Source organism: Carcharhinus amblyrhynchos, chromosome 6, assembly GCF_965287045.1.
Source record: "Carcharhinus amblyrhynchos chromosome 6, sCarAmb.v2.hapA, whole genome shotgun sequence".
Classification (NCBI taxonomy): Eukaryota; Metazoa; Chordata; class Chondrichthyes; order Carcharhiniformes; family Carcharhinidae; genus Carcharhinus; species Carcharhinus amblyrhynchos.
Window position 1 is genome coordinate 107,959,649 of NC_137329.1, and position 15,423 is coordinate 107,975,071.

Consider the following 15,423-nt stretch of genomic DNA (forward strand, 5'->3'; position numbering starts at 1 on the left):
CTCTTCCTGATATACTACCATGATCTTTGACCTTCGTGAATAGGGTACAGTTTCAAGGTTTGTTATAGAAGTGATGCCTGGAGGCATTGTGAGGGCGTTAGTGTCGAACTCTGAGAATAAAGAAGGCTGATAGACTGGGGGGACGGGTGCCGGATGGAGTTTTGTGCAGAGGGGTATGAAGTGATTCCTTTTGGTAGGAAGTACACGGCGAGACAGTAGGCCGGATTTTCCAGCCATGCTTACCGCAATGACAGAAATTCTCACCCGAGGACAACGCACCTTTGCACAGTCCACCAATCTTCTGTCCCGCTCACTATGATTCCCGTGGCAGGCAGGACAGGGAAGTTTTACCCTGTATAAAAGAAAAGGGTAAAATTCTAAAGAGGGTGCGGTCTGGCAGTAATTGTATGTAAGTGATTGAAGGTGATGGAATAGGTTGAGAGAGCAGTTTGCAGTGTCGTACATTTTATTAGAGACATATAAAGAACAGGAGCGAGGAGGCTGTGTTAAACTTGCACAAAACACTGGTTTGGCCTCAACTGGAGTATTGCATCCAGTTCTGGGCAACACACTCCATTGTGTTCACATCTAGGAAAGATGTGAAGTCATTAGAGAGAGCACAGAAAAAATTCACAGGAATGGTTCCAGGGATGAGTAACTTCAGTTCTGAAGATAGATTGGAAAGGTTGGCACTGTTTTTCTTGGTGAACAGAAGGTTGAGAGATTTGGTTGTTACTCAAAATCGTGTGGGATCTAGACAAAGTAGATAAGGAGAGATTGTTCCTGCAGGTGGAAGGATTGAGACTATGAGGGCTCAGATTTAGGGTAATGGGCATAATTTGATTATTCTCACAGGATGCGGGTGCTGCTAGCTAGGCCAGCATTTTTGTCCACCTTTAATTGCCAGTGACGAGGTGGTCGTGAATCATGAGGAAAAACATTTTCACGCAGAGAGTGCTTAGGATGTGGAGCGTGCCGCAGGAGGGAATTGAATTACTATCTGAGAAGGACGAACATGTAGGGTTATAGGAAGAAAAAGTGGGGAAATGTCACTGGGTGAATTGCTTATTCAGAGAAATGGTGCAGAATTGATTGGCCGAATGGCCTCATTCTGTGCTGTAACATTGCTTTGATTCTGTGATCCATTACGTTAGGATATTGGGTAATGCATGACTTAACCTTACTGCCGTCCAGTGATCTCCTACATCATTCACCAAGCAAGAGGATGTGTCCATCATCAGGTTAATAACAGGAGTTGATGGAATTGATGAAGATGTCTCTGGGCCTTCATCCACTCCATTCCAATGACGATAGATGTATGTACAACACAAGCAGATATTGCAGTAATCCCCAAGATCCCTGTTGCTGTAGGGCCATCTACTGACAAGGTTACAGAGCAACATCTACTGAGAGTTATAATAATCCATTTAAGTAATTAGACAGTGGAGGAAAAAAGGTTGCATTTCTGTTGTATTTTTCAGGTTTGTTGGTGGTGAACTTAATGTGTGCTATAATGCACTGGACCGTCATGTTGAGAATGGAATGGGAGATCAAACTGCCATCATTCATGACAGTCCTGTTACTGACACCAAACAAACCATTACCTACAAGGAAGCTTTGGAACAGGTAACTCAGAATTCTCAGTAAACTATGCTTAATGTTCTTTGAGGCTATAGATTCACTGTATTCTTGTGTTCACTACAGAGTTCCTTCAAGGCAGTCTTCACAATACATCAAAGAAGGCCATGTGTCTCTGTGCCATTCCCTGAAAGATTTAAAGATCTTGAGTTGAGCATACTGTTTGATGCTACTTTAGAAAGGGAATATCAGACAGGAATACCATGTAGATATAATGACTAGATGTGAAGAAGAATTGGACTTGTGAAGATGAGCTACTCGATCGAAGGAGAGAGTACTTAATGACTTAAAATGCTATTATTGTGTCCTCTCTCTATCTGTTCACTGACAAGATGAGAGCGGCAATGATATGGGTTAATGGGAATGGTAGTTCATTACTGTAATACTCTACTCAGGCTGGCTTGTCTTTTCATGCTCCTACCCCATTGGAATCTCTGCTGGAAGACATTGAATAGTGGCTCTTGAATGGCAGTGTGTTTCTCTTATCTTCCTGGCTATAACTATAACAAGTTAACACTTGTAAGTAATGAAAATGAAATTGAGAGTCTCCATTGGCTTTGTGTTAGAAACATAGAAACATGGAAGATAGGAGCAGGAGGAGGCCATCTGGCCTTTCGAACCTCTTGAATACATTCAATACATTGTTGAATTTTGATTAATCTCCTGTGAGAAAACTTTTCAGTTTCTGATATGTTAGGGGTGCTACTTCAATGCAAGTTGTTTGATCTCATGTGTGGAGCCATTTGGTCATTGAGAAATTTAATTTATGTGAAATTATGAAACCCTCCTTACATTGAATCTACAAGAGACGATTAGATGTTAGATGAATAACATTATATGTTTTCAAGAAGCAGTCAGATATAGCATTTGAGGCAAAGGGGATCAAAGGATATGAGGGAAATCAGGGTCAGGCTATTGAGTTGGATGATCACCATGATCATAATGAATGGCGGAGCAGGTTCAAAAGGCTGAATGGCCTCCTCCTGCTCCTATTTTCTTAGTCTCTCAATGTTATGCTTTATCTTGTAGCTTCTATAATGAAATGATTGGATTTCATCATTGAAAATATAAAATAAAGCTACTTATTCAAACACAAAAAAATGAGGTTTAACTAATCAGTGGGGTTTGGACAATTTACTTATTCTTAGCTGAGAATAGTGCCATCATTATATACAACAATTAATGAAATGGTGATAAGAACCTCTAAAGAGTGGAACTATGTATATTGTCATAGTGATCCAAAAAATAGTTGTAGTATACGCAAAAATTATTCCCTTTCCGACAACTGCAAGGATAAGTCTATTAGAAGATGGTCAAAGTTACAAATCTCCTGTCCACCAACGTTTGGATTTTGTCTTGGCTGACATGCACATCTGCATTTTGTCTCTATACATCTTTATTTCAACCTAGCAGTTGTTGCTACACCCTGACAACTGCGTTGGATTCTGTGCCTGATTTTACATTATCTCTCTTAGAAGCTGTAAACCTCGGCTATCTCGGACCTAGCACTGAGGCTTGGAGATGGGGGAGAAGTTTGCTAATAGGTGTGGTTAGTATTGCTGCCTCACATCATCAGGGGCCCGGATTCGATTCCAGCTTCGGGTGACTGTCTGTGTGGAGTTTGCACATTCTCCCCATGTCTGCGTGAGTTTCCTCTGGGTGCTCTGGTTTCCTCCCACAGCCCAAAGGTGTGCACATTAGGTGGATTAGCCATGCTAAATTGCCCCTTAGTGTCATGGGGACTAGCCATGGTAAATGTGTGGGGTTACTGGGATAGGGTCTGGGTGGGATTGTTGTTGGAGCAGCCTTGATGGGCCGAATGGCCTCCTTCCGCACTATATGGATTCTACGATTCTATTTAAATAGTGCAGTGCTAGAGAAATAGAGCACAGAGTAGCCAACAATAATGCACTTGTCTTTTTTTTTAGTTTTAATGTTTTATTATAGATTGGTTTCACAACTTAGAAAAAGAATCCGAGGATTTTTTCATCCCGTATGTTTCCGTTTGGCCTCTTTGTGGTCCATGATGCCAGTTGAGGTCGTTAGAACAAGGTACCCAAACTGACTGGAAGGCAGTAGACCATTTTGCCATCTTTCTAGTTCAGATCTGGGGCTAATGACACCACACTTGTTAAGTCGGCCTGTGAGATTGAAAACTATTTTCCCACCCCTGTGGTCATCAATAAGCTCAAATTCTCCAATGTATCCATTCTTCATCATTATAGTCAAGAATCTCACAATCACTTTGGAGCATGGTCGGATGAGAACCTGGCGTTTTCCACGATTCTCTGCATTATTGATACTTGTCGGGGCATCAGCAAGAACATTCATGTGCACCATGATGCTGCTGGGTCAAGCACGCCCTCCATCCCGGAAGCCTGGGACGAACCTGTATCTGAGGTCACCATTGCTGATGTTAGAGCAGCCCTCTCAAAAGGCAACCCACAGAAAGCAACTGACCCGGATGGGGTACCTGGATGAGCACTCAGGTCCTCTGCGGACCAGCTGACAGCGATGTCCACAGACATCTTCAACCTGTCCTTCCACCAATCTGAGGTCCTTACCTGCTTCAAGGAGACGACCACCATCCCGGTGCCTAAGAAAAGCGAGGTAGTGAGCCTTAATGAATATCATCTGGTGGCTCTGACACAGACACAAATCAGTTCCTGCCTGCCAGGCTGCTTGGATCCACTACAGTTTGCTTATCGCAAGCAACAGGTCCACAGCAGATGCCATCTCCCTGGCCCTACACTCAACCCTGGAACACCTAGATAACAAAGGCACATACGTCAGACGCCCATTCATAGACTACAGCTCAGTATGCAAGAAACAAGACTTCTCACTGTATACTAATACATGTGACAATAAATCTAATCAAATGCGATAGTTTCGGGGATACACCGACCATGTGAAAATTGAGGGAGCGTATCACCTGGAAATAAGATAAAGCCCCTACTTTTCGCACACACAGGGACATAAATTCAAATGTGAGTGTCAGTTGTATTGAACAGGGCAGCATGTTAATCTTTTACAACGTCAGTTAATTATCAGATGTTCCATAGTCATCATTAACCATGTTAGATTTAAAGTGCTGAAGAAAACACATACACTATCTCTTTGTATATACTTGGGTTGACGTGGGGTGGGATTTTACGGCCTTGCTCGATCCGAGATCGGAAAATCTCGCTCCAGGTCAATGAATCTTCCCATTGTTTGCCCCTTGCCTGCTCGGATTCCCATGGTCGGCAGGACAGTAGAATTCCGGCTCTGGAGTCACTTGGGTGCCATCTATGTTACTTAGAAGGATGCAGATTTTTGATTAAATGGAGGGGTGAAATGTTATTGGGGGTAGGCAGGAATGTGGGGCTGAGATTACAATCAGACCAGCCATGAACTACTTGAATGCTGATGCAGGTTTGAGGGGCCAAGTGGCCTACTCCTGCTCTTAATTCTTTTCTTTGTATGTATGCATGCCGTTCATAAAAGATAATGGTATAATACCCTTCATACTAAAGAATGAACACTCATATCTCATAAAAGTGTTTGTAAGTGCTCATAGAATCCTGCAGTGCAGAAGGAGGCCATTCAGCCCATTGAGTCCGCACCAACCATAATCCCACCCAGGCCCTATCCTCATAATCCCATGCATTTACCCTAGCTAGTCTCCCTGATACTAAAGGCTATTTAACATGGCCAATCCACCTAATCCGCGCATCTTTGGACTGTGGGAGGAAACCGGAGCACCTGGAGGAAACCCATGCAGACAAGGGGAGAATGTGCAAACTCCACACAGATGGTGATGCAAGCTGGGAATCAAACCTGGGTCCATGGCACTGTGAGGCAGCAGTGCCAACCACCGTGCTGCCCTACAGCAAATGACATAGCTTATTTATGGCCTGTGCAATGAAGCGAGAGGCTAGTCTCCTGTGTTAAATGCATAAGCACAGTAAGAAATTTCACAAGACCAGGTTAAAGTCCAATAGGACTATTTGGTAGCACAAGCCACAAGCTTTCAGAGCGCTGCTCCTTCATCGGGTGAATGGGAGTTCTGTTCACAAACAGGGCATATAAACACAAACTCAATTTACAAAATAATGGTTGGAATGCAAGCCTTTACAGGGTAATCAAGTCTTAAAAGTATAGACAATGTGAGCGGATAGAGGGTTAAGCACAGGTTAAAGAGATGCGTATTGTCTCCAGCCAGGACAGTTAGTGAGATTTTGCAAACCCAGGCAAATTGTGGGGGTTACAGCTAGTGTGACATGAACACAAGATTCCAGTTGAGGCCGTCCTCGTGTGCGGAACTTGGCTATCGGTTTCTGCTCAGTGATTATGCATTGCCGTGTGTCGTGAAGGCTGCCTTGGAGAACGCTTCCCTGAAGATCAGAGACTGAATGCCCACAACTGCTGATGTGTTCCCCAACAGGAAGGGAACACTCCTGCCTGGTGATTGTTGAGCGGTGTTCATTTATCTGTTGTCATAGCGCATGCTACCAGGCAGGAGTGTTCACTTCTTGTTGGGGAACAGAGTTTGTGTCTTTAAATGCCCTGTTTGTGAGCAGAACTCCCACTCACCTAATGAAGGAGCAGCGCTGTGAAAGCTTATATCTTGTGCTATCAAATAAACCTGTTTGAGAGGGGTGTTTTTCAAACTGGAGGCCCGTGACCAGTGGTGTGCCTCAGGGATCAGAGCTGGGTCCATTGTTATTTGTCATTTATATTAATGATTTGGATGAGAATATAGGAGGCATGGTTAGTAAGTTTGCAGATGACACTAAGATTGGTGGGATAGTGGACAGTGAAGAAAGTTATCTCCAATTGCAATGGGATCTTGATCAATTGGGCCAGTGTGCCGACAAATGGTAGGTGGAGTTTAATTTAAATGCGAGGTGATGCATTTTGGTAGATTGAACCAGGGTAAGACTTACTCAGTTAATAATAGGGCACTGGGGAGAGTTACAGAACAAAGAGATCTAGGGGTACATGTTCATAGCTCCTTGAAAGTGGAGTCACAGGTGGACAGAGCGGTGAAGAAGGCATTCAGCATGCTTGGTTTCATTGGTCAGAACATTGAATACAGGAGTTGGGACGTCTTGAAGTTGTACAAGACATTGATAAGGCCACACTTGGAATACTGTGTGCAATTCTGGTTACCCTATTATAGAAAGGATATTATTAAATTAGAAAGAGTGCAGAAAAAATTTACTTAGGATGCTACCGGGACTTGATGGATTGAGTTATAAGGAGAGGCTGGATAGACTGAGACTTTTTTCTCTGGAGCGTAGGAGGCTGAGGGGTGATCTTATAGAGATCTATAAAATAATGAGGGGCACAGATCAGCTAGATAGTCAATGTCTTTTCCCAAATTTAGGGGAGTCTAAGACTAGAGGACATGGGTTTAAGGCGAGAGGGGAGAGATACAAAAATTGTCCAGAGGGGCAATTTTTTCACACAGAGGGTGGTGAATGTCTGGAACAAGTTGATAGAGGTAGTGGTAGAGGCAGGTACAATTTTGTCTTTTTAAAAAGCATTTAGATAGTTACATGGGTACGATGGGTATAGAGGGATATGGGCCAAATGTGGGCAATTGGGATTAGCTTAGGGGTTTTAAAAAAAAAGCGGCATGGACAAGTTAGGCCGAAGTGCCTGTTTCCATGCTGTTATCCTCTATGACTCTATAGCTTTAACCTGGTGTTGTGAGACTTCTTACTGTGCTTACCCCAGTCCAACGCCAGTATCTCCACATTAAATGCATAAGGCAGTGAATGCCCTGTCAACATATGTTCTTCATTATTGTATTGTGACCATCGACCTGAGGTGTTGCAGCCTCAGGTTTGTGCCAAACTCACCCAATTCTTGTCGTATTACAAAGACAGCTAAAACGATTCTTATCCTTCCAACTTTAGTAGTTCTGACTTGAACTGAGATAGCAATTACCAAGAGTCCCGGAGGTGTGCCTTAACAGCTAAAGAGAGACACATTGGTAGGGAGAAATAAATATATGCCCAAGACATGATCACTGAAAAAGAAATACAAATTTTTAGTAATCAGTAAAATTACATCAATGTTACTTTAAGAGCGATTTCTGAATTGTACCCATCTTATAATGGATACTGGGTTTTGGATAAAAAGATTTGCAGATTAGGTGGATTGGCCATGTTAAATTACTCTTCATGTCAGGGGTCTAGCTAGTGTAAATGCATAGGGCTATGGGGATAGGGCCTGGGTGAGATTGTGGTCAGTGCAGACTCAATGGGCCAAATGGTCTCCTTCTGCACTGTAGGATTCTATGAAAAGAGTAATGAAATGGGTGGCATACGTGAGATTTAGTGCAGTAACTTATTTCCATTTAAATAGGGTTTGTGAATGTCTGTGATTTCAGTCTGATTTAGCCCCACACCCAAGCAGTAATGCAGTGGAAAATTGACCAGGATTTCAACTGGATACATGAGGTTTTCTGATTTGTGCCGGCTACTAATGAAGGTTGTCCAGCAGAGCTTTGAATTATCATGGTTAATATTAATTCGCTTGTTCTTAAACTGTTCAGCTATTTTTCATCACTCACTCAATTCTCAGCTTGCCACACTGCCACACTGTCTTTTGGTCCATTACATAATAATAAAAAATGCAAACTCCTGAAACCTCAACTGCTACCTCAAATAGTAATTTACTTCAATCCATTTTTAACGTTGCTATTATGTAGAGAAACTGTAATTTTAGGTGTGAAGTGTTTTAAAACAAAATGGAGCACTTGCGGATATTGTAAATTACCATGTGCAAAATTTTAAATTTCTTCCTGCCAGCGGGATCTTCCAGTCACGCTGAGGACATTGGATGTTTGAATGGCTCATTGCATTTTCCAGCCCTGCCCCACGGCGATGGGACCATAAAATTCCACCCCATAATATGCTCCTTTTCACCACCTTTCAAGTCAAAAATCCTAACAGAATCTGTCATATTCTGTGGGTGACCATTGACCAGAAACTGAACTGGACTGGCCGTACAAATATTGTGACTATAAGAGCAGGTCAGAGGCTAGAAATTCTGTGGTGAGTAACTCACCTCCCCAAAGCCTGTTTCACCATCATTAAGACAGAAGTCGAGAGTGTGGTGGAAAACCCTCCAGTGGCCTGGATGGGTGCAGCCCCAACAACACTCAAGAAGCTTGATACCATCCAAGACAAAGCAACCTGCTTGATTGGTACCCCATCTACAAACATTCACCCCTCCACCACTGATGCATAGTGGCAGCAGTGTGTACCATCTACAGGATGCACTGAATGAACTCATCAAGCTTCCTCAGACAGCCTGTCCCAAAACCATGAGCTCTGCTGTCTAGAAGGACATGGGCAGCAGATAATGGGGGCACCACCACTTGGAAGTTCCCCTCCAAGGCACAAACCAATCTGACTTGCCGTTCCTTTACTTGTTGCTGGGTCAAAGTCCTGGAATATCCTCTCTAACAACAATTTGAGTGTACCTACACCAAATGGGCTGCAGTGAATCATAAAATCCCTACTGTGCTGAAGGAGGCCATTTGGCCCATCAAGTCTGCAAGATTCTCTGACAGACCATCCCACCCAGGCCCTATGCCTGTAACCCCATGTATTTATCCTGCCACTCCCCTTAACCTACACATCTCAGGAAACTAAGGGGCAATTTAACGTGGCTAATCCATCTAATCTGGTTCAAGAAGATAGCTCACCACCAACATCTCCAGGGCACCTAGAGATGGGCAATAAATGTTGACCTAGATAGCAAAACTCACATCCCAAGCACAAGTTTAAAAGCATCCCCTTAAGATATGTCAATATTGCAACAATTCTGTAGACCCTGTGGGTAGGATATTAGCTCATGCATTTGTTACTTTTAACTTTGAATATTCTAGAACAGTCCCAGCTTTTCATCTTCCACCTTCCATAAACTAAAGCTGATTCCAAAGTTTGCAGTCTACCTCCTGTGAATGAAATAGGTTGCTTGTTCCTTGTCCTGTCTCTGCTATAATAAGAATTGGACAGGTTTGGGTAGGTCTAGTTCCTGTTTCAGACCAACTTACTTGAACGATTACACTTTTTCACATCCACTTTGCAACATCTAATTCTAGGGTATTACAATTAAAAGGTTAATTACAACATGGGGACAGACGTTCAGGCCAGCAAACATGTCGGTGTTTATGCTCTACACATGCTGCTTTTCATCTATGCTAAACAACATTTGCTTCTATCCTTTCTCCTTCCATTTGCTTATCTAGTTTTCCCCTCACATATATCCATATACTTGCCTCAGTTAGTCCCTCTAGTCATGAACAACATTTAAATGTAATTTTCTTTAATGGAATCTTAATCTGTGGAAGTAAATTGAGAAGTTCTACCAGATTGTGTAACTTTTCTCTTGGAAGTCCCTACCACAAGCCAGGACCAAGCATTCACTACTTAGAGTCATAGAGGTCCACAGCATAGAAATATGCTCTTCAGCCTAACTTGTCCATTCCACCCAATTTTATCACTAAGCTAGTTCCATTTCCCACATTTGGTCCATATCCCTCTAGAACCATCTTATCCATGCAACTGTCTAAATGCTTTTTAAAAGACAAAATTGTACCTGCCTCTGCTACTACCTCTGGCAGCTCATTCCTGACATTCATCACCTTCCAAATGAAAAAATTACATCTTTGGATCCTTTTGTATCTCTTCCCTCTCACTTTAAACCTATGCCCTCTAGTTTTAGACTCCCCTACCTTTGGGAAAAGATAGTGACTATCTACCTTATCTATGCCCCTCATTATGTTATAGACTTCTATTAGATCACCTCTAAGCTTCAAACGCTCCAGGGAAAAGAGTCCCAGTCTATCAAGCCTCTCATAACTCAAACCATCAAGTCCTGGTAGCATCCTAGTAAATATTTTCTGCATTCTTTCTAGTTTAATGATATCCTTTCTATAATAGGGCGACCAGAACTGTACACAATATTCCAAGTGTGGCATTACCAATGTCTTGTACAACTTCAATAAGATGCCCTAACTCAGGAGAGAATAATGTCTGTTTTGATACCCTGATACTTGAGTGAGGTAAAGCCCTTTCACAAATTGAACCACGGAGCAGGATTCAACTGGGATTAATCTCCATGCAGTGTGTGGTTTGAGCTGTAATTTTACACTGTAAGTTCCTAATTTTAAAATGTATGTATGTCCTTCATTTTTCAAAGCATAACATTTAAAGATTTGCCAGATTTGCTGTCCTGGAACATGAAAGCCTCTTGAAATGGTATACAGTTGGAAGTAAATTAAACAGATTTATTTGTTCAATTTTGTACACTTGATGAATGTTTGCATGTTTGGTGAGTGTTGATTTGATTGGTGGTGTACTGGAAATAGTAAGAATGAACAATTAATGACGTTTTCTCCCAGCAACACAACTTCCCACTTTATTCTGAAAGTAATAGCTGGCACTCACTTTTTAAAAGATCTCCATGTTTTTCTAGGTTTCACGGTTGGCTGCTGTCTTTGCTAAACATGGAGTCAAGAAGGGTGATCGTATTGCCATCTACATGCCAATGATCCCACAAGCGATATACACAATGTTGGCTTGCGCTAGAATTGGAGCCATACACAGTTTGATATTTGGTGGCTTTGCATCAAAGGAGCTCTGTACTCGCATTAACCATGCAAAGGTAAAGTTAGTAACAACCAGTAAAAACATAGGATGGCGTTATCCAAACATTTTCCCACCCCCCTCACTGCGGGTGTTTTCCAGCAGTTTAGGTAGCTCGCCATCTGCCACTGGCGGGATTTACCCAGCCCTGCCGGTGTCTACGGCCTTTGTGTGGTTTGCCTGTCCTGTAGCTGGGGTACCCGATGGAGATTTGGAGTGGGGGATGGTTTCTCACCTGAATTAATAGCACTTTGTGCAATTTCAGAGTGCTGGTGAGAACCACACAGCCAGCTGGAGGGGCGGGGCCCAGAAAAATTAGCAGCACTGGGAACCTGAGGTTGGCATGCCCTTTATAAAGGATGCCCCGATCACAAATTTAAAGTTAAATTTAAGGCCGCTTCCCTGCCTTTTGAATGGACATTGGGACCCTCCCCACCTGGACATGAACCCCCTTCGCAGTCACCTGCGGCCTGGCATTGTCACCACAGCTGTGTGACATCATCCCACAGGAGGAGGGGAAAAGAAAAATGTGGGTGGATGCTTCAACATTAAGTCCAGTAATTAGACTGTAATTTATTAAGATGTACGGGAATCAGGTTCTTGCCCTTTGTGGATATGACGCTGATTATGTCACTGGCTGGAGATGCGGGGAAGATCTCAAACTGAGATATTGCCAGCGCAAATCCCGTTTTTGGCTGCTGATGTGATTTAGTGGCCATTTTGGAACCAGCATCCATGGCGAATGCTAGATTACACCTATTATCTCCTTGGCGGCATGATGGCACAGTCGTTAGCACTGCTGTCTCACAGCTCCAGGAACCTGGGTTTGATTCCCGGCTTGGGATTTACATGTTCTCCCTATGTCTTCATGGATTTCCTCTGGATGCTCTGGTTTCCTCCCACAATCCAACAATGTACAGATTAAATGAATTGGCCATGCTAAATTCTCCTTCCGTGTACCTGAACAGGCGCCGGAGTGTAGCGACGAGGGGATTTTCACACTAACTTCATTGCAGTGATAATGTAAGCCTACTTGTGACACTAGTAAATAAACTTTATGTGATTCAGTGTGATATTTTGTTTTACAATACCCACGTGAAGCACCTTGGGATATTTTCATTATGTTAAAGGTGCTATGTAAATTAAGTTGTTGTTAACGCATGGTGAAATCTCTGCCTGCTCAGACTGCAACATTTTATTCATGTTAAGCAACGGCTCTAAATTTAAAAGAAACACTTAATGACAAAGCTTTTGAGAAAGGCTGTGGACTTTGCATTATGGAAAGTCCACAGTAGAATTTTAACAATTCTACTCAAGTACGCGGTAAACCTCAGATTGATCTTGGCCATGCTACTGTGGAATCTGCCACCTTTAGTACTTCACTTGAGTTGGTATTACTGGAAAGTTTGAAACCACTGCCTTCGATGCTTGTCACAAACTCCGTTCCCTAACCACTAACTCTATCCTCCCTGGCAGCTATCTGGTGATGAATCAGACTGTTTGCAGCACTGTCATATTGTATGTCACCATGCGATGAGCTTCTGACCACATATCTGCTCTATCACTAAACTGCCTGCTCTCACTTTCATAACATCACCTCTCTCTGCCGCTGCCTCAGCTGATCTGCTGCCGAAACCCTTTGTTTACCTCAGTCTATTCCAATTCTCTTCTCCATGACTAAACCTTCGTTCATCTGTCCAAATATCTTCTTACGTCATTTAGTGTCAAACTTGGTTTGATAGTGCTTCTGATAAGCCCCTTGGGACTTTTATACAATCTTAAAGGTGTTGCTTAAAGAAGGTAATTTGCTTAAGACATAATTTGGGCTGGGGAGAATAAATGGTCAAGAAAATAATTTGGAATTTTTAGCAAAAATTGCCCTCCCTGCTTCCTGTCCTAAATTTTTTACATTATCTTCTATTGATGTTCTCTTCTTTCAGACCCCTCAACCACCCGAAGCAATTCCTTTCCAACGATTCTGTCCCATTTCATCAAACTCTGACCTCCATCAAAACCTCCAATAAATTGCCCCATTACCCTTCTCCTATTTTTCAAGCTTTCATATATTTGTTTTCTCACATCAGTCTGCATCCTGTGATTAAACCCTACCAGTTAGTTACCTTGACACTTCTACAATCGTGTAGAGCTCAACACTGCAGACAGTACCCTAGTCATAGAGGTTTCCAGCATGGAAACACGCCCTTCGGCCCAACTTGTCCATGCTGCCCTTTCTTTTTAAAACACTTAAGCTAATCCCAATTGCCCACATTTGGCCCATATCCCTGTATATCCATCATATCTATGTAACTATCTAAATGCTTTTTAAAAGACAAAATTGTACCTGCCTTTACTACTCATCACACTCTGTGTGAAAAAATTGCCCCTCTGGATGCTTTTGTATCTCTCCCCTCTCACTTTAAACTATGCCCTCTAGTTTTAGACTTCCCTATCTTTGGGAAAAGATATGAACCATCTAGCTGATCTGTGCCTCTCATTATTTTATAGACCTCTATAAGATCACCCCTCAGCCTCCTACGCTCCAGAGAAAAAGGTCCCAGTCTATCCAGCCTCTCCTTATAGCTCAATCCATCAAGCCCTGGTCTCAGAAAATTACATATAGATCCTTTGCCATTTCATTTTGACTTTTTATATATTCCGTATGCCTTGCTATCAAACCATTTAAGTTTATCACAGCTCTTTCTATTTAAGGAATTACTTGTGATGATAAATTAATTACGGTGAGTTAAGAATCGCTTGCTGGTGACTGGTTATTAACTGGAACAAAAGTGGTAGTTTTGATCATTCATGCAGCCCATAACTGAGTAAAGCATAGTTTAGAAAAGTTGAATATAATTGGGAAAAGCAGAAGTTTTTTTTACATCCTTTTCTCTTGACGGATTTCTCCCTGCTCCTTCTGAAGGTGCTACCTTATTGCAAAAGATTCCATTAAAATGGGAGCTTGAGACCAATGAGAGCATTGCTTTTTTAGGAATCGTAAGAATGAATGGCTGCTGCTATTTGACTACCATTTTGTATTTTCTCCTTTAGTGTGTGTTATCTGCTTTTCATGAAAATTCGAGCAAGTTTCTGAGAGAAATGCTTTGGGATGTCAGCCTCCAAGTTAAAATGATGTAACACCTTGTTGTAAGGGTCTATAAACCACAACAATGTCAAACAATTCTGTAACAACCTTCCCACAATCTTTCGTCTTGAATTGAAGATAGGGGGTAACATTTCGCTGCAGCCTTTGCATTTTTGTTTTCGGTTTATATTCATTCATTCCATTGCGATCTCGTAAATAATAATTGGTTTAAAATTTTCAGACCACCAGATGCTTTAGAGAAGATTTCCTAAGTGACAGGCTACTAATGTTTTTGGCATGCAACTCAATACCTACCATAGAATCATAGAGAATCCTTACAGTGCAAAAGGAGGCCATTCGGCCTATTGAGGTTGCATCAATAACAATTCTTCCCATGCACTTTTCCTTTGGCATTGCCAGTTTTGTTTATATTTCCTGTCTTGTAGAAAGGAAAATTGGTGTAATTGACTAAATTAGTTCGGTGTAAAAGACTTATTATCCATTACAAAACAAATTAAACTAATGAACAGTTTGTTGCAGAGACTGATGGATTCGGGAAGATACCAAAACCTTCATTGCAATTTGCAGATGTTTTGCACTTGTTGATCGAGCATGGCCTTCTCCATCAGGCAGTAGGGTTATATTTACATGTTAATTGCATAACCACTTTTGACTAATTAGACTCATTTTTTCATGGCAAAATAAAAAGATGTTTATCATTCCTTGAATTGCATCTTGATTTATTTTCCTGTACTCCAGCCAAAACTGATTGTCACGTCATCGTTTGGAATTGAACCAGGGAGAAGAGTTGAGTATATACCATTGTTGGAAAAAGCTTTGGAAAGTGCTCAGCACAAACCAGATAAAGTAATCATTTACAATCGACGTAACATGGTGAGTATCAAGTTCGAACTGCTGGACTTTCGACATAAAACCTACACCTTTTTGACTTTTGGTCACTCCGCCTAATATCAGCTTCTCCTCACCATCCATGTGTTTGATATTTCTGCGAACTATCTTAGGCCATTTTCTGTGTTATCAGAAGGCCAGCTG

General features: G+C 42.0%; 1 protein-coding gene and 1 pseudogene across 1 annotated transcript in view; one reads left to right on the forward strand and one right to left on the reverse strand.

The window, feature by feature from the left end:
• acss3 (acyl-CoA synthetase short chain family member 3) overlaps positions 1-15,423 on the forward strand; it is a 69,505-nt gene that overhangs the window by 14,709 nt on the left and 39,373 nt on the right. The window contains exons 2-4 of the mRNA XM_080191156.1: positions 1,482-1,626; positions 11,119-11,307; positions 15,130-15,264. Coding sequence (XP_080047282.1) covers positions 1,482-1,626; positions 11,119-11,307; positions 15,130-15,264 — 469 coding nt within the window. The remainder of the gene's footprint in view (positions 1-1,481; positions 1,627-11,118; positions 11,308-15,129; positions 15,265-15,423) is intronic.
• On the reverse strand, positions 3,625-3,978 carry LOC145344542 (small ribosomal subunit protein uS8 pseudogene; annotated as a pseudogene).